Raw genomic sequence first — 26,043 nt, 5'->3', positions numbered from 1 at the left:
CTAGTATGTCACTCCAGGTCTGGGCTGTTCCTCTCAGCGTAATCTGCGTAGGTCCTTGTGTGTTGTGCCACGTTTTCAAGTGGGTTATGTCCTCCCACGTTTTGGAAGGCTCTGCTGTTTACCATGGCTCATTGCCGAACTCCTTGGGGTAATCGGGCTTGTCGCCTCTTTATATTATGTGCCCCCTATACCTGGTCACTGAGGCAGCACACCTGCCAGCTGTCGTCCAGCCCAGCTTTATGCCTCGTTCTTGAAATGTGAACACTGCCTCAGGCAGGGCTGGGGGCCTCCACCTTTCTCCTTGTCCCAGCCCCTGTTTATTTGCCGCAACAACAGTGTTCAGTAGGGCACTGGGCGCTTCGTCTGGTGTCCACTGATTATTATGTGGAAAAGTGCTTCCGGTCCCGTGTTTGAGGTTATTTTCGTTTCAGTTGTTAATTATGATATGTTATTCCCCTCCTTGTTGGCCTCCCGGTGTCCGTGTCAGTGTGTGAGCCCCCATTCCGCAAATCTGCTCACATTGGCGCTCCTGCTCACAGCGGAACGCTCAGGGCCCAGTCCCCGGGCCCCTGTCCTACGTTCTCACGGGCCCGGCCACCGCCGTACACACGAGCCGCCCGCACACTCTCCGTCTCCCGTCTTGCCTCTCCCCATCTCCGCAGCTCGTTTCACTCGGGCAGCTCACACAATGTTCTCGTGTAGAAGGAGGGGGGCCGCGCAATCTCCCGATGCCATTCCTCAATCCGTCTCTGTTCGGCACCTCGGGCTCTCCATTGCAGCTCTGCGTCCCATTAGCAAACCGAGCCCCCCGCTTCAGGCTCCAGGGTCCTCACGGCTACCAGGAACGCCGGTCCATCCGCCGTGCACTTAGGTCCGCACTATGTGTTTTCGGCGCCGCGGCCGCATCTCCATTGTTCGCCATCTTGGACACATTGTAGCAAAGCCGCCTAACTCTTCAATGTTGCTTTCACCTATATTGTGTAGTCTGATTCTTTAGATCTTGTAGCTGCAGCAGGGGCCAACATTCATGCTCCCATACTTCCAATTCTGTGGCGGCTGTTCAATCATTAATGCATGTTGTAAGGATCATGGTCGGATCTCCGGAGCAGCTCTCCTCGGCACGTCCTACTTCATGGCAAGTTGGCCACGCCCCCTCCCCTGCTGGCTGTCTGCTGCTGGAACTGAGTGCCAGGGGTCAGGAAACCAGGGATAGAGTGCATTGTCTTTTAAGCCGGACCAGAGCTCCAGGAAGATCCCGAGGACCCTCCCGAAGCAGGACGATTCAAACCTGACTCAGCTCACCAGAGTGCTGGACCCCAGAAGCAAGGGAAGCCAATCCAGTGTCCAAAACAGTGCGGTGGTGCGATTTGCCAGTAGCTGAAACCGCGAAGTGCCGCTGATCTGAAGAGCCCGTAACTGCCACCGACTTTCAAACTGCAGTGCAGGAGTCCTCCAGACGTCATCCCTTTTGTGCCCATGACTTAGTCCCAGGAACCCAGGTTCTGCAAGACTGCAACCAGAACAGAAGCCAGCTGGATCCTCTTCTTCAAACCTAAGCTGCTGTACTGAATAATTGGGTACTTGCCTCTTTTGCCTGCTTTTTGCAGAGTTGATTTCAACCCTGCCATTCACAAGCCTCACAGCTTGTGGCCCAACAGTGATTTTATTACACACTCTACTTTGCAAGACTTTTGTGCTATCTAAAGGTTCCTCGGCTCCCTAGACATTTGCTCGCCTGGCTCCTGTAGACTCTTCAACCTATTGACTTTGGTTCCATCTGTCCCTCATATGTGGTGCATAAGTTATACTTGTATCGCTGTGAAATATCTAACCTAGACTTCATTGGGAGATTGAAAAGTATTCACATGCTCTGAGAACCTGTTAACCTTGTTCCTTCCCAACATTTTCCTTTTCCACAACCTCAGATTTGCATTGTGTAAAGTGATATTCTTTTGATTTATTTATGGTTTGGCTGTAGAAACAATCTTTAGTGATATAATGCCAAACATTTTCCTAGTAATAGAGTCCCCTCGGGGTGTAGGAGGTGTGAGGCATCCAAAAATCTACTTTTGTATCTGAACTGAGGCAGTGTTAAGAAGTGTGTTTTTATTGTTGCATATTGCCCTTTCTGAAGAAGGCTTATTTAAAAATGACCGCAAAATGTTACAAGAGAACTTGAGTGCAAGTGTTATTTGGATACCTGTAATTGTGAATCTGTGTTGCTTCTCTACAGCTCGCATTTTCCCCTCATGAGAAGTCTAGCTGCTCGGTCACTCTACCAACTTGTGTAGTACAGACCTATACCAATAGATGGGCTGCCTATTACCAAGAGGACAAGGCTGGTGTATTCTCCCACCGGGTTACTGTATCAATATTGCATAACACCCTATAAGGATGCTCGCCTTAAACTGACTTTTTAGTGGCCATCACATCTGCCCGTGGGGAAGTGAGCTACAGGCTCTATTTTCCAAACAACCTTTTATGATCTTCTCCAAGGATTTTTTTAATATATTAACAATTTTATTGATTTCACCTTGAAAAACGTACACTAACAGCAATTATGCATTTCAATTTTCACATAGTTTGTTTCTTGCCCCCCATCCCAAGCCTACCCCCTCCTCACCATCTTCCTCCACTGCTTTTGGAGGTGCTTCTCCTTCTGCCCCCCTGAATCCTTGTCTGGTCCGACCCAGACAGTGTAGCTCCTAATTGCGTCTTCCCCTCCACCTCTGTTAACTGCTTCATTCTACACCAATTTCAACTTCCCTCAGTGTTTCAAACTCCACCACCGTCCCATCTCGCCACATATGCCCCAGGGTTTCTATACTGATCGGTTCCCAATGCTTCCTGACTATCATCCTCATCTGCCCAACAACCCCATCCAGTGCCACTAACAGCATCTGTAGGGAGCACGGGAGCGGGCTCCCCATGACCTGGCAGGCTCTCCGCCACATTTTCCAACCCAGATCTAACATTCTTGTCTCATTAACGCGCTCCGATCTTGGCAGACCTATCCATTCATTCAGAAAAAACTGAGCACCCCCAACCCAGGCAGTCTGGACTATGGTGTAGGGTCACCCGATGGCCACCTTGCCACATACTGTAATTGGCTAGCCAAATAGTGTACTTCAAAATTGGGAAGCCTAATGCCTCCCTGTTCGTATGGGTTCTGTAGTTTCCAAAGTGCTATTATATTTCTGGAATTGTGCCATATGAACCCTCTGCACATGCTCTGGACCTTGGCAAAGAATCGTTTGGGTATCATGTACAGTGTGTTCGCAAAGTGGTGTAGTAGCCCAGGCAGTGCCACCATTTTATCAGTGCCACCCTCCCCATCATTGTCAAGGGGAGCTTGGCCCAGAACCTCATGCAATTTCCGATTTTAGTCACCGCCTTCTGTTATGGTCAACCGCCACCCATGGTACCTTCTCGAAGGATGCAGTTGTTTTAAGGGTCAAGTTATTTTTTTTGCCTAAGGTTGTGTGAGAATATCATTTGTACAACGTATTGCACTACCATCGTTTTATGACCTCTTCCATCTAAGGAAGAAGAGACTTCATCGTTTAGACCCAAAGAGGGTTCTAAGTTTCTATATCAGGATTGCAAATATTCACTAAGATAAGCTTTTTATTGGTTATGCTGGTCATAGGTTAGGATTAGCTGTCGCAAAACAAACCATTTCTAGCTGTATTATGTGCATAACTGAGTTACTCATTGGCTGGCAAGGAGTCACCTAAAGGTCTAGGAGCGCATTCTACTAGAGTTGCTGTTCATCGGCTCTAGAAAGGGGTGTACCAGTGAGGGACACTTGCAGAGCGGCAACATGTAAGTCCCTGCACAGATTTAGTACATTCTACTGTGTAGATTCTTTTTCAGGAGAGGAGGCCAAATTTGGCAAACCTGTCCACAACAAATAAAGTAAATTCTTAGCACCCACCGCCAAACTCAAACTGATTTGGTTGTCTATCAAAGATGAGGAATGCGTGGGAGGACACGATCCATTCAAAGAACAAGTTACTTGCCCCTGGTAACGTTCTTTCAACTGGATGTGCCTCCCAATTATTTCTCATCACCCATCTGGCCCCTCTTGCCTAGAATTGGTCTTACACCTTCCTTCCTCACACCTGAGGACTATCTCCTCCTGGAACACAGCATGCTACTTAAGGAGTGGAAAAAACTAAACTGAGGTAACGGTCACCGCGCATGCCAATATATATCTCGACGTCATGAAGGACGCTAATGAGGCTGTCTAGGACCAAGATTCGACACTCAACCCCATTTAAAAAATTTCAGAAGCAAGCGCAAGCAGACTATAATATCAAAGATGAGGAATACCTGGGAGGAACATCCAGTCGAAAGAATGTTACGAGGGGTAAGTTACTTGTTGTTGACTCAACTGAAGTAGCTCTGTGCTAGATATGAAGTTACTCGTCTGCACTAATGTTTCTTCTATAATCTTATAACATTTTTCAATGTTAGTTGCTGCATTTTAGATTTGCGTCTGGGTATATATAAATACATTTTAATGAGCAAGTGTTTTCTTGGGTCCTTGTATGAACTGATTTCTTTGTACTGCTCTACAGCTCACATTACACCCTCCTAAAATGAGGCTCACTGCTCAGTCACACTACCAACTTGAGTAGTACAGGCCTATATTGACATTTGGGTCCCTAATGCCAATACCAACAGATGTTTTATGAAGTCTAACTCCAGTTGGACTTTAGAAAAACTTACTTAACACCCATGAAACCCTGAGCCTAAAAGGAACTGAAGTATAACCAACTTAAAAGAAATAAACCAATGAAATCAACAAACGTGTCTGGAGGCATACAGCTTTACCTGTTGACGAGGACCCCTGCATGCGTTCCAGAGATGCTGAAGAAATGTGAAGGAGCCAAGTATGTCCAGCTGCAAGATGTGCAAGGAGACCGTTTATCAGCTGGAAGAAGTCCTGGCGACCAACTTCTGTGGCTCTTGTAGGGATCTCTGAAGATCCTGACAGATCTTCAACCCTTTGAGTGGAGGGACCGTCCATTCCTGACATCTGTCCAGTATCCTGCGAAGAGCCTTCAGAAGGGTCCGTGAGCCAGACTGGGGCTGACCAGCTCAGTTTGGGCTACTGTGCTGCAGCTGTCGCCTTTGAGTTGAGTCCGGGAACTTTGGGGGATCCACAGCTTATGCTACAGGAGTAGTCTGTCAAACTTCGTAGTTCCAGCATCAAGGGGACCCGAGATGGGCAAAGTCTGACTGCCACATCTGTGTCCCCCTCTGTCGCTGTGAATCGATGACTGTCCAAAACAGCTTTCCTGCATCCAGTCATGGAAGAGGTGGCCCTGCGCTGAGATCATCTGCATTCTCCATTCTGAAGCCCTTGTGCAAGGCAAGATTGTATGCAGTACCCTGTGGGAGACTGTGCCAACCTTGTCCTCTTGGCAATAGCAACCCAGCCTTTGGTATAAGTCTGTACTACACAAGTTGGCTGAGTGACTGAGCAGCCAGGCTTATCTCGAGAGGAGTCCATGTGAGCTGTAGGGTTGCACCATAGTTTCAGTGACAAGTATCCAAATAACACTTACACTCAAGGTTTCTTGATTGATCAATTAATAAATGTTTAGTCAGTTTGAATAAGCTTTCTAGAAGGGAGCAAATATGTAATTAATGCTTCAAAAATGCACTCTGTTCAATAAATCATCCTTTTGGGATGGCACACAGACACTGCCTACACCCTGAGATAACTTCAATAACTAGGACACTGGATGTTGATATCACTGGTACATTTAGAGCAATACCGAGTTTGGTGTCGGAAGGGAAAGGTTGGAGGAGGAAACGATGGTTAACAAGTGTCTAAAACAGGTAAGCACTTTTTTAAGCTCCCAATGCAATGTAGATTAACCCTTTCCCAGCTACAGAAGTAAAGAATGTGACTTTTTGGAGGGACAGATCAAAGTCAGAGGTTGGAGTCTATCGGGGAGCCAGGACAGCCAATATCAATTGAGCAAAGTCTGGGGAAGCTGAAGTTCTTCTTGAAGGTAAATAAAATGTCTTGTACTAGGTTGAAAAGAAATCACTGTTGGTCCACACGCTGAGAGGCAGAGCTGCAAGCAACTCTACAAAAGGCAGTAAATGCAAGTCTCAACTGAGAGCAAGCAAACTACACCGCAAGAGGGGAGTACCCTTTGTTCACAGTACCTTAGGTCTAGAAAGTGGTTCCAGCTGGCTTTTCTTACTTTTGTAGTATGGCAGATCTTGTTGTTCCTAGGCCTCTGTCATGGGGACAAGAGGGAGGATGTCTGGGGACTCCTGCACTACGGTTTGAAGGTCGGCGGCAGCAATTGGCAAAGTTCAGATTAGCGACACTTCGTGGATTCAGCTTCTCGCGAATATCGACACTGCAGTTCTGATACCTTGTGGGCTTTCCTTGCTTCTGGGGTCCAGCACTCTGAGGTGGCTCAGGCTTGGTTAGTCCTTCGAGGGAATCCAGAGGATCTTCTTGGAGCTTGGGTCCGACTTAAAAACGATACACTATTCTGGTGTTCCTCTCCCTGGCACTCGGTTCCTGCAATGGCAGTACAGCCAGTTTCAAGAGCATTTACAGAGGAGTTCGTTTTGGGGTCGATTGGTCCCACCAACCCCAGGCAGGGCTTCTCTAGTGTAGGCGAATTCGGAGCTTGAGCACTGCAGCAGGGATTCACCATGCAAACCAATGGTCCAGGAGTTGCAGCAAGCGTCTCTTCCAAGTTATTCTTTGGATTCCTTCGTCCAGAGGTTGACTCTGCCTTCTGTCTAAAAGACCTCGCCTTTTATGCAGGTTTCTCCCATTCATTTGCAGCCTAGCTGTCACTCACACATCAGGGTGGCTGTCCTCGAGGACCGCCAGCCGGCCAATCTCCTTTGGGTGCATGCCTGTAACCAAGGAGACTAAGCACATGGAGTTTCAGGAACCTCCCTCGCTTCCTGCCCTGCCAAATACGATGGAGCCAGAGGCGGGCTTCAGCAGTGAACCCCGCCAAAGGCAAAACTGACAAAGGGACCAAACTTGTTTGGCGCAGAGTAAATCTCAAGAAGGACCTTTAAAACAAGAAATGGTGAAAAAAGACTGGGGCCATTTTGACAAAATGGGCGCTGTACTGCAGCTGCAATTTCATCCTGTGGTAAAAGCACACAATGGTAGGAAAAGGTAAACCACTGCCACCAGCCATTAATTGTAGAAAGGATAACATACAAATGTTACATGAGACTAGACCAATGGGATACTAAGTAATCCCTCAGCACTCTATGTAAGGTAGTGTGTGCTGGGCCTACAAAGTTACAAAAGCCAAGTCAATTTCACTTTACTGCTTTTGGAAACAGTAGTTTAACCAAGAGAAGGTATTTAAACCTTTGAGAAATAAGAGACTTCCCTGTACCACTGCACTGAAGTTGCTGTCGCAATTTAAAAACATGATGCCTATGTAGTTTGTCAGACTCCAAACGCAAAAGAAACCGTGTTCAATTCAAAAAATACACGAGAGTGAAAAAGGTCTTGCTCTCGCCAGGATAAAAATTAAAAGTCCTAAAGTCAGCAAAAGAGCTGGGGGTCTCTAAGGTAGAAGGGAATTGGCACATTTGTCCCCATCACCGTGCACCAGCATTTGGTACCTGCCAGAGAAGTGTTTCAACCTGCAACCCCTCTGCATCGAGGACCGGAGCTGACTGCAGGAAAAGAGACCTTGACCCTCTTTTGAAGATCTGACAAGTCCTAAGAAGAATCTGGGTGCGGCGGAGGGCGCAGTTGTAACAGTACATACCAGAGGCTCCCCTCCTTCTCCCATTCAACATTATGTAACGTTTGAATTTTCGAACAGTTTGTCTTTGCCATTGATTGCTCATGCAAGCATTCCGAAAGTGGAGGGACTTTTTTATTCACTAGAACAACTTGTCCTCTGCCCGTTGAAATCTTCATTGGACCCAGAAGCCATCTAATAACTCTTCCCATGTCTCAAATCTGTGTGGAACCTTGGACCTTTGGGCACAAGGCCCCATAGATGTTAGGGATGGCCTTTTAAAGTTAGTGTTGTATTTCTGGGGACCTGTAGTGCTGTATAGTAATACCTACCTTCCTTTGCAGGGGTTTGTTTTGCCTTACTCCAGTGATTGTATATATGTATCATTTATTTAGTAGTTTGTGTGGTAATGTTACATGCTAGTAGTCCATAGTGTTATATGGCCATAAATATTTGTATAACTGTCTGTGTTCGACTTTTCACGGTCTAGTCATTGAAGACCCCTTACCAAACTTCTTGAACGAGTTTGGCTGCAGCTCCCAGAGTGGACTCGTCACCGGCCTAACAGCTGCCCTCCAGGCCAGAATATTGAAATCCAGTCCTAACATTGAGCGAGATTAATATTTGCATTTCTAATTGGCACAAATGTACCTTGTATTCTGTGGCTGCAGAGCAGGAGGGGCTCCTCTGAATTGGCAAAAGACCAGAGGATATCCGCAATCTTGTAACTCCTAACCCTGTAGGGATGCTCACGATCTCTTGCCGTTCCCTAATGTATTGTGGTAGTTGGTAAATAACTGCGACTAAAGTACAATTCTGGCACTTGTAGCTTTTCGGGGAAAGGTCAGTTGGTCCAGTGCCTCACTGAGGGTGACTATTAGATTAACCTTTTTTTGCATCTTGGATCAGAGGCCCATCCATAATTTGTAGAACGGCCCACAAGAAAGGGAGGGAAAGTTGCTGGCTCAACCATCCAGAAGGAAGACGAAGGGGTGACATTGCTGAAGGGAACTCTTTCCTGGATTGTAATAGAATATGCGAACTGTAATCTAAACTGTTCTGCCCCACCAAGCTTTATTTTCCCAAATTAAACTATTCTTCAATTTAGATAATTTTCTCTCCAGCGGATTGAGCTAATTCTGCAATTTGCTTTTTTTCACCTGTATTGCTTTGTTTGGTAACGGTAGGTTTTTTTTTGCTCCGGTTTTATTGTTCCCGTGAATTTTCCTATTGTCGGAGTGGTTGTTGGCACCCAATTACTGTTTTTGGTTGTAGAGGATATACATGTAAACCAAAACCCCCAAGACACTAGAATGCTTTCTCAGCATCGAGGCATACCATATGGGGCTCCCTTGTGAGCCATGCCAATCAGGCCTATAACTGCAGACTATCTGACGCTTTTCTATTGGCTCCAAAAACACATAAATCGCACACAGATAACTGCAGAGGCACCAATTTATGCGCCAAATGCAGAGTTTGGCAACAGGACGGTCAGTCATAGGAGGAACATAGGTTGTGACTGTTCCATGATTTGGTTAGTTGAGCAATTATTGCTTATAGTGGGAGTAGCTGCTTTCTCTTTATGGCATTCAACACTCTGTAAGCTGCCCCAGGAGAATTCTCTAAAAACGTACTACAAAAAAGTGAATTCATTGGACACCCATTGCCGTGGCCAGCATTAAGAGGCATTGGTAGAGATGCCTTTCTTTTAAACCCTTTAAATTAGCTTGTCCTTTTAAGAAAAGTAATGAACTCCTGTGTCCCCTGAATTGCTTCTGTATAGAACCTTCATAAAAGAGCCAAAGTTTTGTTTGTCGGAAGTGCAGAGGGACAATAGCTCACTAATTGTAACGGAGGGTTTTACAGGATCCTGGGCTTCCATAAGTGTTAAAGTATGTCACTACTACAAAGTGCCACTTGCCCTTTATTCCCCATTTCTTGTGACTCCTCAGCAGCCTCTGGATAGTGGCTTTCATAGCATCTCAGCAGGTGAGTAGATGTGAAGTGTATATGTAGTTTTGAGACCAATTTAGTAGTCGCGTTCTCAAATTTGATATAAACCTTGTATTGCAAGACCATCTGAGCTGGATACCAGGTCCTCAGTTTCTCTAGCATCCATTCTGTTGCAATGTACCTGAACTTGATCTGTGCAATCTAGTGGCCTCCTCCAACAGATCCCTGATGTTGGTTTAGGTAGTTATCCCTGGATTGACTACATGATGATCGAAAATGGTGCACAGGGTTGCAGTTGCACCAAATGCTCTGGGTTGCCATTGCATCAAATGCTCAACTCCAATGTCATAATTCCATCCAACCTGGGACGAATTACCTGTCCATAACCATATTAAAATATACTGCCCGATTAATGGGCCCATAGGGTTCAGCCTACAGCCTTTGTAGAAATGATCAAAAATACTCAATTTGCACCATGTTGGGGGCATATATAGTGGCCATGGTGGTCTGTCTTTCCTGCAACCTTTTTTTTTTAAAACGTTGACCATCTGCCTTCCTTACCCATCCTTTTCTTATTTGAATGATTATCTGTTGAAAGAATGCCCACCTCAATTGGTGAGATTTATTGTGAAGGGAAGTGCTTGGAAAGCCGGGTTTGCCTCCAATGCGTTTCTTGAATTGTTACGATCTGAACTTGTTCCCTCATCGGGCAAATGAGTATACTTTTGTGAGGAGTGTTTAGGCCTCTGAAGTTGCTATTTTGAATCCGACTGAGTTGGATGTATTCCTTTGTGCATGTGTTGCTGGAACTTATTGTGATCACTAAACATGCAGTTCACTGACTCTGAAACCCACAACCACCCACTTCAAAACTGCTGTCAGGACCCAGGTATTCCTGTCCTGGTCTGGCATGCTCTTACTACACTTGATCCTTCATGTGTCTACTTTTAATGATTGGTGGTTTCTCTAGTGTAAACTCCACTGGAAGGCTAGAAACTGAACTGCTCCTTTTTGTACATTTTCGCAAAAGCGTGTCCCACTCTGGAGAACTTGTCTCCCTTGGTCTGTTCCCCAAATAATCCAGCCAAGTAAGTGTTTTGCCTACTTGATTGCGTGTTCACTTCTAGGAAATACTTCAGTAGTAAAGAGTTTAACAATCTTACTTGGCCTCCCTTGGGTGATCTGTCTGTACCACTGTCTCACTGCCAAGAGTGAAGACTATTGTATAACTTTTGACATTTAGTTTAACTTGCTGGACCCTGCACGTCTCTCGCTAACCCCTCCTCCCTGTGCCCCCCGCATCTCCCCAGCCCCCTAATTTCAGTGGTACGGGAAAAACCTAAACATTTGCAAGATACTCATATTTCCTGGTATCCATAATAAGATCAAGCGGGACGAGAGGTTGAGCACTGCAATGTTGCACTTTGCCTGTGATGGTGGGGCTAATGACTTAGTGACCAGGATGATTATATATGGCTGATTGTCTAGGCAGATGGTCTTTGCAAATCAAATGTTGACGACCGCAATATGCTCTACACTGCCTCTTCCTTTATGCTGAGTTTGTCGCCAGTGTGGCTGGGCCTTACTGTTTTAGTGAATCACTGCCTGATTGCATATTAAATTTGTTACATTTGACAGTTTCAAGATGCAGCACTCAATTCAATCTAGTTACTAAGTGGGGGTGAACCATTTAATGGCTGTTCTACCATAGCACTATCCGGCTATCTTCCCTCTGAGCGAGGAGAAGGCCAGAGGACAAGGCCTGTACTGTTTGCAGCTCCGCTGCGAGTACCACCATCCGATCAGCTGATCCAGCTGATCTCTGCCTACAAGATCAGCTTTGGAGCCCCAGCGCGCCTTGCACTCACAGCTGCGCCCCTCCACATGGAAGGCCCGGTCGCCAAGTCTGAATCAAGAAAGAAGGCATCTTTTGAAATTCCCGCCGTTTCTGTGCCCGTTCCCGCCTGCTGCCCGCAGCCTGATATGGCTCCGGCTCCCTCCCCCCCCCCCCCCCCGTAAAGGGAGAGGGAGTGCACTGCCAGGCAAAGCCGCAAGGAGAAGGCCAGAGGACAAGGCCTGTACTCCTCTTTGCAGCTCTTAGCTGCTCGTCTGCCACTAGGCTATGCTGCATCCTAGAGGTAAGGAGCCTTTCTACTGCTACCTCAACCCACACCAGGTTTGCCCACCAGGAACTCAAGACTATGTGCCCGCCTCGCAATAAGCTTCCGTCGGCGCACCAAGGAAAGGCTACTGCCCATCCTCCAAGGCCCAGCCTTCAGTCCGCCTTTTTCCACAGACCCAGAAACTCTCGCATCAACCTATGATGTTGCCATCAAAGCAGCTATCAACTCCATTGCCCCGCTTAAACCTCGTAAATCCAAACCCACCACCCACTCTAACTCCTCGTTCACCCCAGACTTGCACACACATGAAAAAAGGCAGCTCTTACAAAGTGGCGAACGTCCCACACTGACAAAGATAAGTTGATCTTTAAAGCCCGCTCTACGGTTTACAAAAAAGCAATCGCCCAAGCAAAAGCCAAATCTTTTGAATACAGAATCTCGGAAGCCCAATCTAGCACAAAAGAAATCTTTGCCATTTTCAGAGAGCTAGAGACTCCCACGCCCACCCCCCAGAACTTCACCAAAGACCAGGCCTGGTGCGACGAAATTCAAACGGCCATGAAAACCAAACCGAGCCGTCTCCAAAGCAAAATACTAGCTACTAAACAAGCCCTGCCTAATACGCATATCCCGGTCCCACCACCAACCTTGGACCCCACCCTCCCAACCCTTCTCATTCAAATCCATACAGGAAAAATACCTCATTAATATGAGGAATATAAAACCCTCTAACTGTAAAGGTGATGCCTGCCCAGCCACTCAAGCGCTTGCTCCCTTCCTGACAGCCTTTGTCAATGCCTCCTTTGCAACAGGGAAAGTTCCCGCCTCCCTTAAGGGAGCATGGGTCCGCCCCCTTTTAAAAAAAAAATACTCGATCCCACCTCCTCAACAACTATAGACCCATCACCACTGTCCCTTCCTTCCTCAAAATTCTGGACAAAGCAGCCTACCTGCAGGTTCAGCACTTCAACGAAGAGAACAAACTCCTGGGACTCCGCCAATCTGGCTTCCGCCCCAGACATGGGACTGAAACCCCCTACTTGATCTGAAAAACCAGATGGACGATGCCAGAGACATGGGCAAACCAGCACTTCTCCTACTCCTTGACCTATCTGCGGCGTTTGATCTCGTAGATCATGACGTCCTTTGCCATCACCTCGCCTCCACTGCCAAGTTCTCCCCTGACGCCACAGCATGGATCACCTCCTTCCTACAAGACAGAACCATGCAAGTATTCTGACTTAGCTTCTGCCTCACCCACCATCATACTATGTGGTGTGCCCCAAGACTCATGCCTTTCCCCCACCCTCTACAACATCTTCACACGACCCCTCTTCCTCGACGCTATGGGTATCTCCTACACTAACTATGCGGACAATACCCAGATCCTCCTCACCGGCAACGTGGACACTGACTCCTTGACCCTTAACAATCTCTGCAACACCATCCAAGCCTGGATGGCAGACAATGGACTATGCCTCAACTCTAACAAGACAGAACTCCTACTGGTAGGTTCCCCCGACAGGCTAATAAAATCTTGACTCCCAATTTAGTCACTTCACCATCGACTCCATCAAAATACCTGTCTCAGACTCAGTCAAAACTCTTGGAGTCTGTTTGGACTTCAACCTATCCATGGACAGACAAGTCAACGCAATTGCCTCCTCGGCTGCATATCATGCTAAACTTATCAACGCAGTCAGGCCTTTTCTTTCCAAAGAGAACTGCAAAAACCTAGCCAGAGCCATCACCGGCTCCAGGCTAGACTATTGCAATGAACTCCTTCTAGGAACATCAAAAAAAACCTGGAGAGGCTACAAGTCATCCAGAATGGTGCTCTCCGTGCAGCCCAAGGCATTGCTAAAAGACAACATCTTGGATGCCAGAAAACTAGCCCATTGGCTCCCAATAAAGGAGGGAATTGTGTTCAAAGCTCTGACATTGACACACAAGTGCATCCATCTCACTGCTTCCAGACTACCCCTCGCAAAGAATCCACCCCGTTGCCTCTACAAGACCAACCAGATCACCCTATACCAACATGCTCTGTGTGCCACTAGTAAAGAGCTAGAGCGGGCGGATCCAGCTTCCCATATCTTGCACCTACTCGCTGGAATGCCTTCCCTCCCACTATCCGAAGTGAGGCCTCCCTCCTTGCTTTCCGCAAAGCAATGAAAACCATCCTCTTCTCATTAAGTCCGTCGTAGCGGCATGAATACCAACCATAGGACCCACTGCTTAAGCTGTAATGACCAATCAAATAAGCTGTAATGATATCTGTCTGTTTGTATACAATGTGCCACTTACTGCTACCACGACTGTACCTCTAAGCTCATGCAAGTAACAGCGCCTCAATGCCCTTGGTCTGCTTGCGCGCTATATAAATAAAAAATGTGCAACCTGATGAGACTCGTGATCTCATTGTTTTTAATGAAGACTGGGCTCCTAGTGTGTTAGCAGAGCCATATTTGGCCACCTGATGACACTAATTATCGTGGGGTTATATTCATGAAGATCCTACCATGCAGTCTGTTGCAACCCAGACTTGGTTAACAAATGTCTTTCTCGTTGCAGTCTGTGTTTTTTTTTTTTGTTTTGATATCTGCAAGGCTGCTATGCCCTTTGAGCTGCATGTTTTTGCAGTACCTTCTTCCTGGATGCAGTTTGGACTGATCTCTAATTTGGCCAGTTGGTTAAAGTTAGTTTGTTGATGCCACCATTTCGCTACTGTGGTTGCTTTGCAAAATACTAGTATTGCGAAGTTGACTTGTGTGCATTGACTCTGCAGTCCATTGGTCCCTTCATCAAACAGCGTCTGTATGTTATGTGTGAATGGAAAAGGAGATTCAGGTGAATGGCAGACTGGTGGAGGCATGATCTAGCAGCTCACCTGGCTGCATGTGTACCGAGGTTGATCTTGATGGCTGAATCTCAAAATATCGTATGCAAAGTGTAATTTGTATTAACTTGTTTCAGACTGATAGCCCGTACCAAGGAGGAGTCTTCTTTCTTACAATTCACTTTCCAACAGACTATCCATTCAAACCGCCCAAGGTAAATATTTTCCTAATTTTTCTGAAATGTGTCCAATATCTGCCATTTGATTTGGTTGTGTTCACTTTGGCTGCTTTTGGAATCCAACTCAATTGGAAAAACATGATTTCTGTTTCCTGTTTCATCATAATGTACAGTATGCATTTTACCATTTTTTTCTTTCCTACAGCTGGAGAGCAAAAACCCTTTGTTAAAGGAAATTAAGAGCAACTATTGTGTGCGAAGTTAGCCCGGAATTGTAGAAACCACTGACTCTTTTCTCTGAATTATACACCTCACACAGGAGTTATGTTAATGCATTTAATGACCCCCCCTATCTTTTGAGGATTCTTATTCTCATTAAACAAGGTAAAGCAAAATCAGATCCAACATCACGCCTAGGAACAAGATTGCCATGTGGACAAAACCTGTTTGGATGTGGGTGTAATAGAACAAGTGGTTTAGTTTACAGCATGGATAACCTTTATCTCTTATGCTACACTGCACCCAGCAAGCATCCATCAGTCACTCTAGTTTAGAGCGGCGTGTGTTTCAGATGAAACGGCTCCTTCTGGGGTTGACCAGTTCTGCTTGGCTGGGTCTGGCTATCTCGCTCGTATGCTGCTCGGCACTCCTCTCCAGCCCCTCTGGCTTAAAATGGACTAGCAGGTCTGCTGGGCTCGCTTCCGATGCACCCCCTACCCCCCCTTCCCTTGTGCTGGTTATATATCCAGTAACATGGCGGCCCTGGGTTTGTTCTATCCGCTGTTTGGACCAGGGAGTGCTAGCGTATCACTTTGTTTATTGGAGAGGTAGAACTCCTTTGTGAAACTAGGTTAGATTGTTTATTGCATCTCAAAGTAGGATCTCTGGACCCTTTGGTAAATGCCTTCACTGTACTCTATGGCATCCGAAGTTCTAAAACATGGTATGCTTCTGCCTGCCATCTTAGCCGACTGTCTGTTATCAAGGGATATCTTTCTTGTTTCTTGAAAGGTGCTTCTAGTCACATCTGTCATTTTCCTGTTCTTGAATCCTTATCGGATAACATTTAGTTAAAAGGCTATCCGATGACACCTTATGGTGTGAAGTCCAATGAGATGTTAGCTGATGGCTTTGTGGCCGTCAATCTGCCATAACCGGAAACTCGCCATTTCCTGCTCGTTGGCTGATCTGCAGGCCCTAAGAACAATTGTGCACACTTTTAAATATCACGATGCATACAAAGTGTTTGTGTAAAGAACAAATTTCATGACTACCAAGACGGGTATCGTAGATCAGAAGTGTGTAGCACTGTGAACCCATCATTAACCACTTCAAGGACTATATTTGCTAAACAGGCAGCCTATGTTGGTGGCAAAAATATACACGTCCTAGCAATGGTGAGTAATTAATACTGCATGCACAAGTAAGAGTTACTTGGTGAATACATGAGCGCCTAGAAACGTATTGTACATGCTAGGAAAAATTGAATGAATCACACTTTGAAACAGTTATGGCTAACACAAGCATAAATGAATACATGTATTTAACAGTGAGGTATTCAGGATAAGTCAAATATTCTGTTACTGCAAAGGGTTATACAGGAATGAATGCATGCTTTTAATGTGAGATATTTAGGTTAATTCAAACTCCCTACTGGCAAGAGTTTCAAGGTAAGTGTTAGACAAGATTGTGTGCAGTACCCTTTGGGAGACTACAGCAACCTTGACCTCCTGGCAATATTGACCCAACACTTGGCATAAGTCTGTACTACACAGGTTGGTAGTGTGGCTAGCAGCCAGGCTTTTCTCAAGAGGGGTCAATGTGAACAGTAATGTAACAGTTTCACAATGAGTTATTCAAATAAATACTTAAATTAATAATTGTTTAATCAAGAAACCTTGAGTTTGAGTCTGTTTATATAAGCCTTCTTCAGAAGACCAAAACATGTAACGATTAAAATACACTTCAAAACAGTTTTCTAAATCAGATGATCCCCATTGGGGATGGCACACCGACCCTTCCTACACCCTCGGGTGACTTAAATAGCTAGGACCCTGTGGACATTGATGTATCACTGGTACATTTGGAGCAAAACTGGGTTTGGGCTGCAAAAGAATGAGGAATAAAACGAGGGTTAACAAATGATTCATAAACTGGTAATTACTTTTTTAAAACCTTCCAATGCAAAGTAAATTAACCCTTTCCTGGGGGAAATGCAAAAGCACAAAGTCGGAGGCAGAAGGGTCTCTCAGGGAGCTAGGACAGTCCATGTTTGTTGAAGAAAGTCTAGGGCAGCTGAAGATTTTCTTTGCAGGTAAGTAAGTCTTGCACAATGTTTTTAGAAAGGTTTGTAGGAATAAGATTCACATGAAGGGCCACAAACTGGGAGGCTTGTGAGGGCCAAAGCTGCAGGCAACTTTGCAAAGACAACCGAGACAAGTCTCCACTGAGAGCAAGTAAGGCTACACAACAAGAGGTAAGTCCTCCTAGGTTTACTGTACCTTTGGTTAGAAGAAATGGTTCCAGCTGGCTTCTGTTTCTGTGTGGCTCTGCAGATCCTGTTGTTCCTGTGCCTCAGTCGTGGGTACAAGAGCGAGGACTGCTCCTCGCGTCTACAGCAAATAGCAACACTGCGGTTCTCGGATACCACTTCAGACTTTCCTCGCAATTGGGGTCCAGCACTGGCTCAGGCTTAGTCAGTCCTGCATCAGGGAAGTCCGGGGGAATCTTTCTGGTGCTCGGGTCCGACTTAAAAGTGAGGCACTCGATCTGGTGTTCCTCTCCCTGGCACTTCAGTTACAGCAGTGGAAGTACAGCCAGCTTCGAGAGGATGTCCAGGCGAGTTAACTTTGGGGTTGATTGGTCCGACCAACCCAAAGTGAGAAGTTGTCCTTGCATGGCTTTAACTTATTCGGAGCTTCAACACAGCAGCAGGGCTTCACCAGGCAAACTAACTGTCCATGAGTTGAAGCAGGCGTCTCTTCCAAGTTCTTCTTTGGATTCCTTCGTCCAGTGGTCGACTCTGCCTTCCAAGCCAAAAAAGCCTTGCCTTTTATGCAGGTTTCTCCCAGCATAGCTGTCAATCACACAGCAAGGTGGCCAATCACCTTTTGGCTGCATTTCTGTAACAAGGGTATTAAGTACAGGGGGCTTCGGGCACCTCCCTCACTACTTGCTCCTGCCAGACATACTGGAGCCAGAGGCGGCCTTCACTCGTGAATCCCGCTGACGGAAAAAATGAACAAAGCGACCAAACCTGGTTTGGTGCACAGAGTAATTCTCAAAGACCTTTCCATCTAGAAATTGCAAAAAAACAAGACCAGGGCCATTTTGACAAAATGGGAACCCATGGGTGCCTTACTGCAGCTGCAAACACAGCACGTGGTAAAAACACAATGGTAGTTAAAAGTAAACCACTGCCACAAGCCATTAATTGTAGAAAGGGTAACATAAATGTTACAGAAGAAACTAGTCAAAGGGGATACTAAGTAACCCCTCCTCCACCCTATGGTAAGATAGTATGTGCCGGGTCTAGAAAGTTACAAAAAGTAAGTAAAGTCAATTTTACTTCACTGCTTTTGGAAACCGTAGTTTCACCAAGAGAAGGTATTTAAACCTTTGGGACATCTCAGACTTACCTGTGCAACTGCACTGAAGGTGCTGTGTCACAATGTAAAGATGATGCCTATGGAGTTTCTCAGACTCCAAAGTCAAACGTAGTGTCTAAATCAGAAAAAATACATGAGGGAGTGGGTAAAAGGTCTCACTTTCTAGGTTAGAAATGAAGAGTCCTAAAGTCCAGCAAAAGGGCTGGGGCTCTCTAAGGTCGAAGGGAATTAGCACATTGCTGAGAATTCTTCCTAACAGTAAAACACAGGTGTCTTTGAGAACCCATTAGAAATTAAACACCAGCATACATTGGCTGACCCAATACTCTTTAGAACGTGTCATCTTGAGCTTATGACCGTCAAGTTTAAATTTGTGCTCCTTGAGGTAGACCAACATGTGAATGCCTCTGTTAACCACATCGATTTGCAAGTGGACTTCTTCTAATACGTACGTATGCTGTGTGCACACACTTGTACCTTGAGGTACAATACAGTATATTTTCAGTACTGTGGACCCAGATTGTGATGCCAGTAGTGGTGTATTATGTGAAATTTTAGGCTTTCTGAACTCTGGGTTTGCTGCTAATCTTCTGATGTGAGTTATGCACATTTTGTTTCCTTCACCACTTTGCTTCCTGTCAGATTTCTGCAAAGACATGGGCGTTGGCTTATTTTGCCATGCACTCCTGGAAGCAGAGGTTATCCATCACTTGTCACAAATGTGGTGGGTTCCTTGGCCCCAGGGTTTGAGTAGGCATGTGTCCTCTTGTGTCTGGCTTGAAACAGGCTTTGTTGCTGGAGGCTCAGTTGGTTCACTTGCTGGTGTGTGGGTCTCACGGTAGACATCTGAACATACTAGTCGTTGATGAGCGTTACATGTTCCCATGGCTATTCAGCAAGATTGCATGCAGTACCCTTTGGGTGCACTACAATAACCCTGACCACCTGGCAATAGGAACCCAACCTTTGGTATAAGTACTACACAGGTTGGTAGCGTGTTGAACAGTCAGGCTTATCTCAAGAGGGGTCAATGTGAGATGAAGGGGAGTTAGAGATTCAGTGACAAGTATTCAAATAAACTCTTACACACAAGGTGTCTTGAATAAACAGTTATTAATTTAACAGGCAGAGTAAGCCTTCGTCAGAAGGGGGCAATATAATAGCAACACACAAATACTAGAAGTAAGTACCCTTTTGGGATGGCACACACACACTTCCTACACACTCGGCAGTAACTAGGACACTGTGGACATTAATATAACTGTTGTATTTTGTATCACTTAGGAGTGAGTCAAAGGAGAAAAGGTTATTAGAACAGAACAAGAGATCACACAAATATTATGAAGCAGGTAAGTACTTTTGGTAAACCCCAATGCAAAGTTAGTTGACTTCTTCCTGGAAAGAAGACAAAACACAATGGCAGGGGGAAGAAAAGTAATTCGGGGAGCCAGGCTAAACCAAAGCCAATTGGGCAAAAGTCTAGGTGAGCTGAAGCACTTCTTGCAGGTAAGTACAATTCTGTACAATGTTTTTGGAAGGCTTTGTAGAAAAGAAGAAATCAAAGCAGGGCCACAAGCTGTTTAGGATTGTGAAGTAAAGAAGCTGTCAGCAACTCCTACAGAGCAACCGCAACAAGTCTTACAAACGGAGAACACGTGCAGTTACACACCAAGAGAAGTTCTCTTCGACTGTACAGTACCTTTTAGGTTGAAGAAAAAGCGCAGCTGAGGACTTCTGTTCCTGTGCAGCGCTGAAGTTCCTGGTGTTCCTGGGCCTCTGTCTTAGGGACAAGAGGGAGGATGCCTGCACTGCAATGGTACGGTCACCAAACGCAACCGGCAATCTTCAAACAAGTGAAACTTGTGTGTTTCTGCTCCTCGCGTCTACCGCAAGTAGTAACACTGCGATTTCTGGCTGTCGCTTACATCTGGGGTCCTGCACTCTGAGGTGGCTCAAGCTCGGTCAGTCCTGCTTTCTGGGAGTCCGGAGGATCTTCTGGAGCTTTTGGCCAGCTTAAAAGCAGCGCACATGATCTGGTGTCCTCTCCCTGGCTATTCAGTTCCAGCAGCAACTGCAGTGTAATTTCAACCAGCTCTGAGAGGATGTCCAGGTGGTTTACTTTGGAGTTGATTGGTCCCACCAACTCAAGGGGAGAAGTTGTCCTTGCAGGGCTTCTCTAGTCAAAACAAAATTGGAGTTTCAGCACAGTAGCAGGGCTTCACTGGGCAAACCAACGGCCGAAGAGTTGCAGCAGGCGTCATCTTAAAGTTTTTCGGATTCCTTCGTCCCGTGGTCAACTCCGCCTTCCAAGATAAAAAGCCTCTCCTTTTTTATGCCGGTTTCTCCCATTCATTCCAGCCTGGCTGTCAGTCAATCAGCAGGGTGGCTGTCCTTGTTGGACAGCCAGACAGCCAATCACTGAGTGCATTCCGATCTCCTAGGAAACTAAGCATAGGGAGTTTCGGGCACCTCCCTTGCTTCCTGCCCCGCCAGACACCCTGGAGCCAGAGACGGGCTTCACTCATGAATTTTGCCAAAGGCAAACCGAACAAAGGGACCAAACCTGGTTTGGCGCGCAGAGTACATTCCAAGAAGTGCCTTGCCACAAAGAAATGGCGAAAAAAGACAGGGCCATTTTGACAAAAAAGGCACCCTTGGGTGCTTGACTGCAGCTGTGAATGCAGCCGTGGTAAATGCGCACAACAGTAGTTAAAAAGTAAACCACTGCCACCAGCCATTCATCGAGGAAAGGGTAACATAAAAATGTTACATGAGAAGCTAGACAAAAGGGGGATACCAAGTAGCCCCTCCAGCACCCTATTGTGAAGTGTTGGTTCTAGAAAACTGAAGTCAATTTCACTTCACTGCTCTTGGAAACAGTAGTTTATCCAAGAGAAGGTATTTAAACCTTGGGGAATCTAAAATAATTCCCTGTGCCACTGCACTGAAGGTGCTGTGTGACAATGTAAAAAGATGCCGATGGAGTTTCAGACTCCACAACCAAAAAGAGTTCAAATCACATTAAAAATACATGAGTGTGGGAGAGGGGTGCCTTTCTTGCTCTCCAGGCAAAAAATGGAAGTCATAGAGTCCAGCAAAAGAGCTGGGGGGGTCTCTAAGGTAGAGATGAATTGGCACATTTCTGAGAATTCTCCCCAACAATGGCAAGCTGTGACTTCTACTGTAATTTCCTTGAAACCCCTGCAGAACACTTGAGGGAAGAATCTCTGGAATCCACACGTCTCTGTGCACGGACAGTGTTGTATCTACAGCAGCATAAAGGACAGAGTGCAAGTATTGGCAGCAGTCCACTACAAACCAATTGGTGATTAAGTCTGTGTTTTAATGACACTCCAGCGTGGTCGGCCCTTTACGAAGAACTTTTGTAGCGGCCATTGCAACCAGACATACCAGTATTCATGCCAGTTAACCGTGAGCTGTCAATTGGAGTTCATGGCCTCTTCCATTGTATCGTCTCAGGCTAGTAGAGATGCAATCTGTTTAACTACTACGCCCCTTCACCCCCCATTTTGGCCCCATAACATTAGGAGATTTTTGAGGTTGCCAGAATTTAGAAAGTTATTGCTTCCTCTCCTTTAATTCAAGCCTGTCATCTTCTGTTATTTTAGTTGGGTGTTTTCAGGTGTCTGCTGCACAAGATTAAGAGTAGGCAGTGTTCTAAATTTGAGTGCACTTGAGGTAATTGTTATGGCTGTCTACTTTCGGTTAGTTCAAAAACAATCTTTGAGAGGAAGTGATAAGAACATAAGCTGTCGGCCAACTGGACACAAGTGAGAGAAGGTTGGAATGAGGAATTTTGTATTCAATGCCAATATCCGGTTTCTTTCAAATTGACTGCTGTCACTCTGAGAAGCACCTAGTCTGGTCTTTAATATTAATGCAACAACTACATTTCTGTATCTGGTCTTGTCACATGGTAAAATTTACATATGAAATATGAGAGTGGTACAGGCACATCTTATAAAATTTGAATTAACCTCCGTCTCATGGTTACAGCTCTGGTGTTGGCATGGGATAAAATGGTTACCTGCTGCAGCTGATCTAACTCCAATCCGTTGGGCTGGAACGCCATTAGAATAGGGCAAAATCACAAGTGAAATTTGTAACTTCTACCAGGGCATAAGCACCTCAGTAACCTCATTAAAGACAGTTGACAGTTCTTGGAATCTTTGGCGTTGCTTTCTCGGTGGATTAATGGATAAGGGTGACCCTGAACATTCATGTGTGGAAGCAACAGCATTCCTCATGGATGCAGGCACCTTTTTTATAACAAATGAGGTGGTACATACTGTTTGCGCCATTGCTGTTTGTTCAATTGTTCAAACTGCAAGAATAAAATGGAGCAATGGATTTGGCATTCGAGCACAATATAAGCTTTGTGGGTGTGGTTTAGGCCTTCCGTCTTGCCAGCTTGCATTTAAGGTAATTTAAAATTTTAACTCTGTACAGTTGGTTGAACTGTACAATACATAGGAACATTTTGAGATGTGTGGGTATAGATCTATCCTGCTGTCCTTTTGATTTACTGCTTCACAGTAAATGGCCTACCTTGTATTTAAAATATAATTAATGTAAAGATTACTTATAAGAATCAGTTCTGCATTATTGATATTTTATTTCGATTTCACTCATACACAAGTGTTTCACATTACGTGACATACTTTGCAGTTGGTTCTCCTGATAGTACTGAGCATGCAGAAGAATGTCATCCAAGACACATGATAAACCCAGAAGGGATGCCATTTGCCTGGTTAGCACTGAGCAGCTTCTGTAAAGATGGCTGAATGGATATCTTTACTTGACGTTTACAGCTGTGAGTGCATACCTTTGGCACAGGTTTCATTTTCACCCTTTTATGGCTTTGGGTATCCTTTCACAGGTTTCTTGATGCACTTGCGCATTCAGATTTACTCTTCGCTATTTTAACTTCGAATGCATTGTGTCCTCCAATGTATTCTGCATCTTTGACATGTAATGTCCACAGCTGTGTACTTCGGAAACTTTTTTGGCAGAGGGCGTCTTGCGTCGGATCGATGTCCCTCAAAGGCCTCCGTCAAGGGCGACGTCACTGGACGTTATAAATGGGACGCACAGCGCCCATAGGCTCAGTTCTGTTTTTTCTGCAAACGTGTTTGCTTCAGAGACTCGGCGCACCTCGTGTATTCCTCGTGAATGTCTTCTTCGACTCCTCCGAATCCGCGGTCTGGCTTCAAAACTTGCCGGGACTGCAAGTTGAAAATGTCGTTTACCGACACGCATCGCATTGGTTTGTGGTGCTTGGGCGAGAGGCACGGCACGACACGACTACTGTTCCAAATGCCAGTCGCTGACTGCTATGGCCTTGCGGGAGTGTAAGGGGAAGCTTCAGGTAGGTAGGGATTCTAAACCCAGTAAGTCCTGTAAGTCTAAGTCCAAGAGGATGTCCACCGACGATTCGAGGGGTGACTCTCTGCGTCGGGAGTAGTCCCGGAGATCTCGGTCCCGTAGTGGTTCCTGCTATTCGTCCTCGTCTCGGCATTCTAAGAAGCACCGTCACAGGTCGCCTTCCCCCATCCTCAGACGATGGAGCTGTGAGGAAAGTGGCTTGTCCAACTCGACTCCGGAGGAATGGGCTGCCTTTAGAGAGCAGATGTTAGTGATTTATTATTTTTTCAATCGCAGGGCAGTTTGCGTCCGCGCCTTCTGATGAAGCCGGCAAGGAATGGTCTTGTACTATGGTTCACACGCCTTCAGGCTTGGGTCCTCGATGCGACTCACCGGGAACCTTCGAGGTCCCATTCGGACAAGGCTCAGGATGGTCACATGCAAGGTGCTTCCAGGTCTCGGTCCGCGTCTCCAGCAAGACCGCAGAAACCTGTTAAGGGCTAGAGGTTGGCGCTGTGTCCGTCGGATACTGACGTCAAAGCTTTGCTTTCGTTCCAGCCCTCGGTGCAGTTATCGATGCCGAAGCCTTCTCGCCCTCAAGGCTTTTTGCCCGAAATTTACCATTGGAGACCCCAGATACTGTGGATCCTCCAAGGAAGGCTACCTCTAAGTCTATCAGGCCTGTGGTGGACTCGGAACCTCTTCTGTCCCTGGATGACATAAATGAGGAGGAACGGTCAGACTTTGATATGGACCCTGTTGAGCATGATGTGGCTCCTGTCTTCATGATGCCAGTGGTTTGGACACTTCTCCGGAAGTGGAATTTGGCAGGCCTGAGCCTGGGGCTCATGCTGAGTCGTCCTACAGGAGGCTCATGGCTAGGGTCACTGAGTATCTTGGCTGGTCAAGTCCTCCTGAAGCTTTTGTCCAAGATGATCTAACTAGACATTTTAGATCAAGGTCCGTCCTCTGACACGGTGTTACCTTTTCATCTGACATTGCAGAAAAGGGTAGCGGCTGCTTGGCAGTCACCGGAATCTCTTCCGGCTGTTAACAGATCGTTAACTAAAAAATACTGCCCTTCCGGTAGCGACCCCACTCCCGAGAGTTTGGTTCCGATGGCTACGGCCACCTCGAGGCAGGCTGCGTACCCTACCATCCCCGATAGGGACGACAAATGCTTCGACGGTTTGGTACGCAAGGTGTTTTCTGCGGGGAGTATGGTGTTGAAGTCAGCCAACTCCACTTGTGCCTTGGCAAGATTTTCACACACTCTGTGGAACTGTTTCTCTTGTGGCTGAGCATATTCCCAAGGGGGGGGGGGGGGAGAAAGGGATGGGTTCCTTGCTCTTGTGCAAGATGGTTAGGATGCCATGTGTGAATCCCTTCAGTCAGGTTTGGACACGATTGACGGTGTTAGCCCGTCCATGACTGCGAGCACCGTAATACGCAGATTTGCTTGGTTGCGGAAGTCTGGTTTTGCTCCGGATGTGCAAGCCTGTCTTTTGAACATGCTCTTTGATGGCGCGCATTTGTTTGGCTGAGCTTTGAGAGGTTGCAGACCTCAAAAGCTGCAGCAAATCTTTAAGCGCAGCTGTGTCAACCTCTGCCTTTTTGTCCTAGGGGACAGCAGTGGAGGGGAGGCTCTTTTCATTACTACTCCGCCTTTGGTTGAACGATGGGAGCCACCAGTCACAGGGGTCAGCGTAACGTGGTGGTCGGGGAAATGGAGGTGCCAAAGCCTCTCTGGCAGCTGCCTCTTTGCCTTCAGGCGCAGCTGCTCAGTCATGAGGCCATGTCCCATGGGTCGCCTGTTGTGGGCAGACTGTCTCAGCATCTCTAAGAGTGGCGAGCCATTACTTCGGATGCGTGGGTTCTGGATGCCATAGCCCACGGCTACTGCATTCCCTTCCTAAAGCGGCCTCACGACAATCCACCAGGGAATCTTTCTTTGAAGCTTCCATATCTGCTCGTTGTGCAGGAAATCTTGACTCTGCTAGAGAAAGGCGTTATAGAACTGGTGCCTGTAGCAGAGATGATAAAGGAATGGTATTCCCCTTATTTTTTTTTATTCTGAAGAAAGACTGGGGTTGAGTCCATCCTGGACTTGCATTGGTTGAAGAAACTTCTCGGGAATGACAAGTTCAAGATGGTCACACTTTCTAAAGTCCACCAGACCCTTCAACTTCAGGA

The 26,043-nt window shown here is 46.3% G+C and overlaps 1 protein-coding gene across 2 annotated transcripts in view; it reads left to right on the top strand.

Moving 5' to 3' along the window:
* Positions 1-26,043, top strand: part of UBE2D1 (ubiquitin conjugating enzyme E2 D1) — a 370,982-nt gene that overhangs the window by 293,741 nt on the left and 51,198 nt on the right. For both annotated transcript variants that reach the window (XM_069611235.1, XM_069611234.1), the window contains exon 4: positions 14,816-14,893. In XM_069611235.1, coding sequence (XP_069467336.1) covers positions 14,816-14,893 — 78 coding nt within the window. The remainder of the gene's footprint in view (positions 1-14,815; positions 14,894-26,043) is intronic.

This window comes from Ambystoma mexicanum, chromosome 8 (assembly GCF_040938575.1).
Source record: "Ambystoma mexicanum isolate Mex_15411 chromosome 8, UKY_AmexF1_1, whole genome shotgun sequence".
Classification (NCBI taxonomy): Eukaryota; Metazoa; Chordata; class Amphibia; order Caudata; family Ambystomatidae; genus Ambystoma; species Ambystoma mexicanum.
This window is presented reverse-complemented; position numbering and strand designations above follow the sequence as displayed.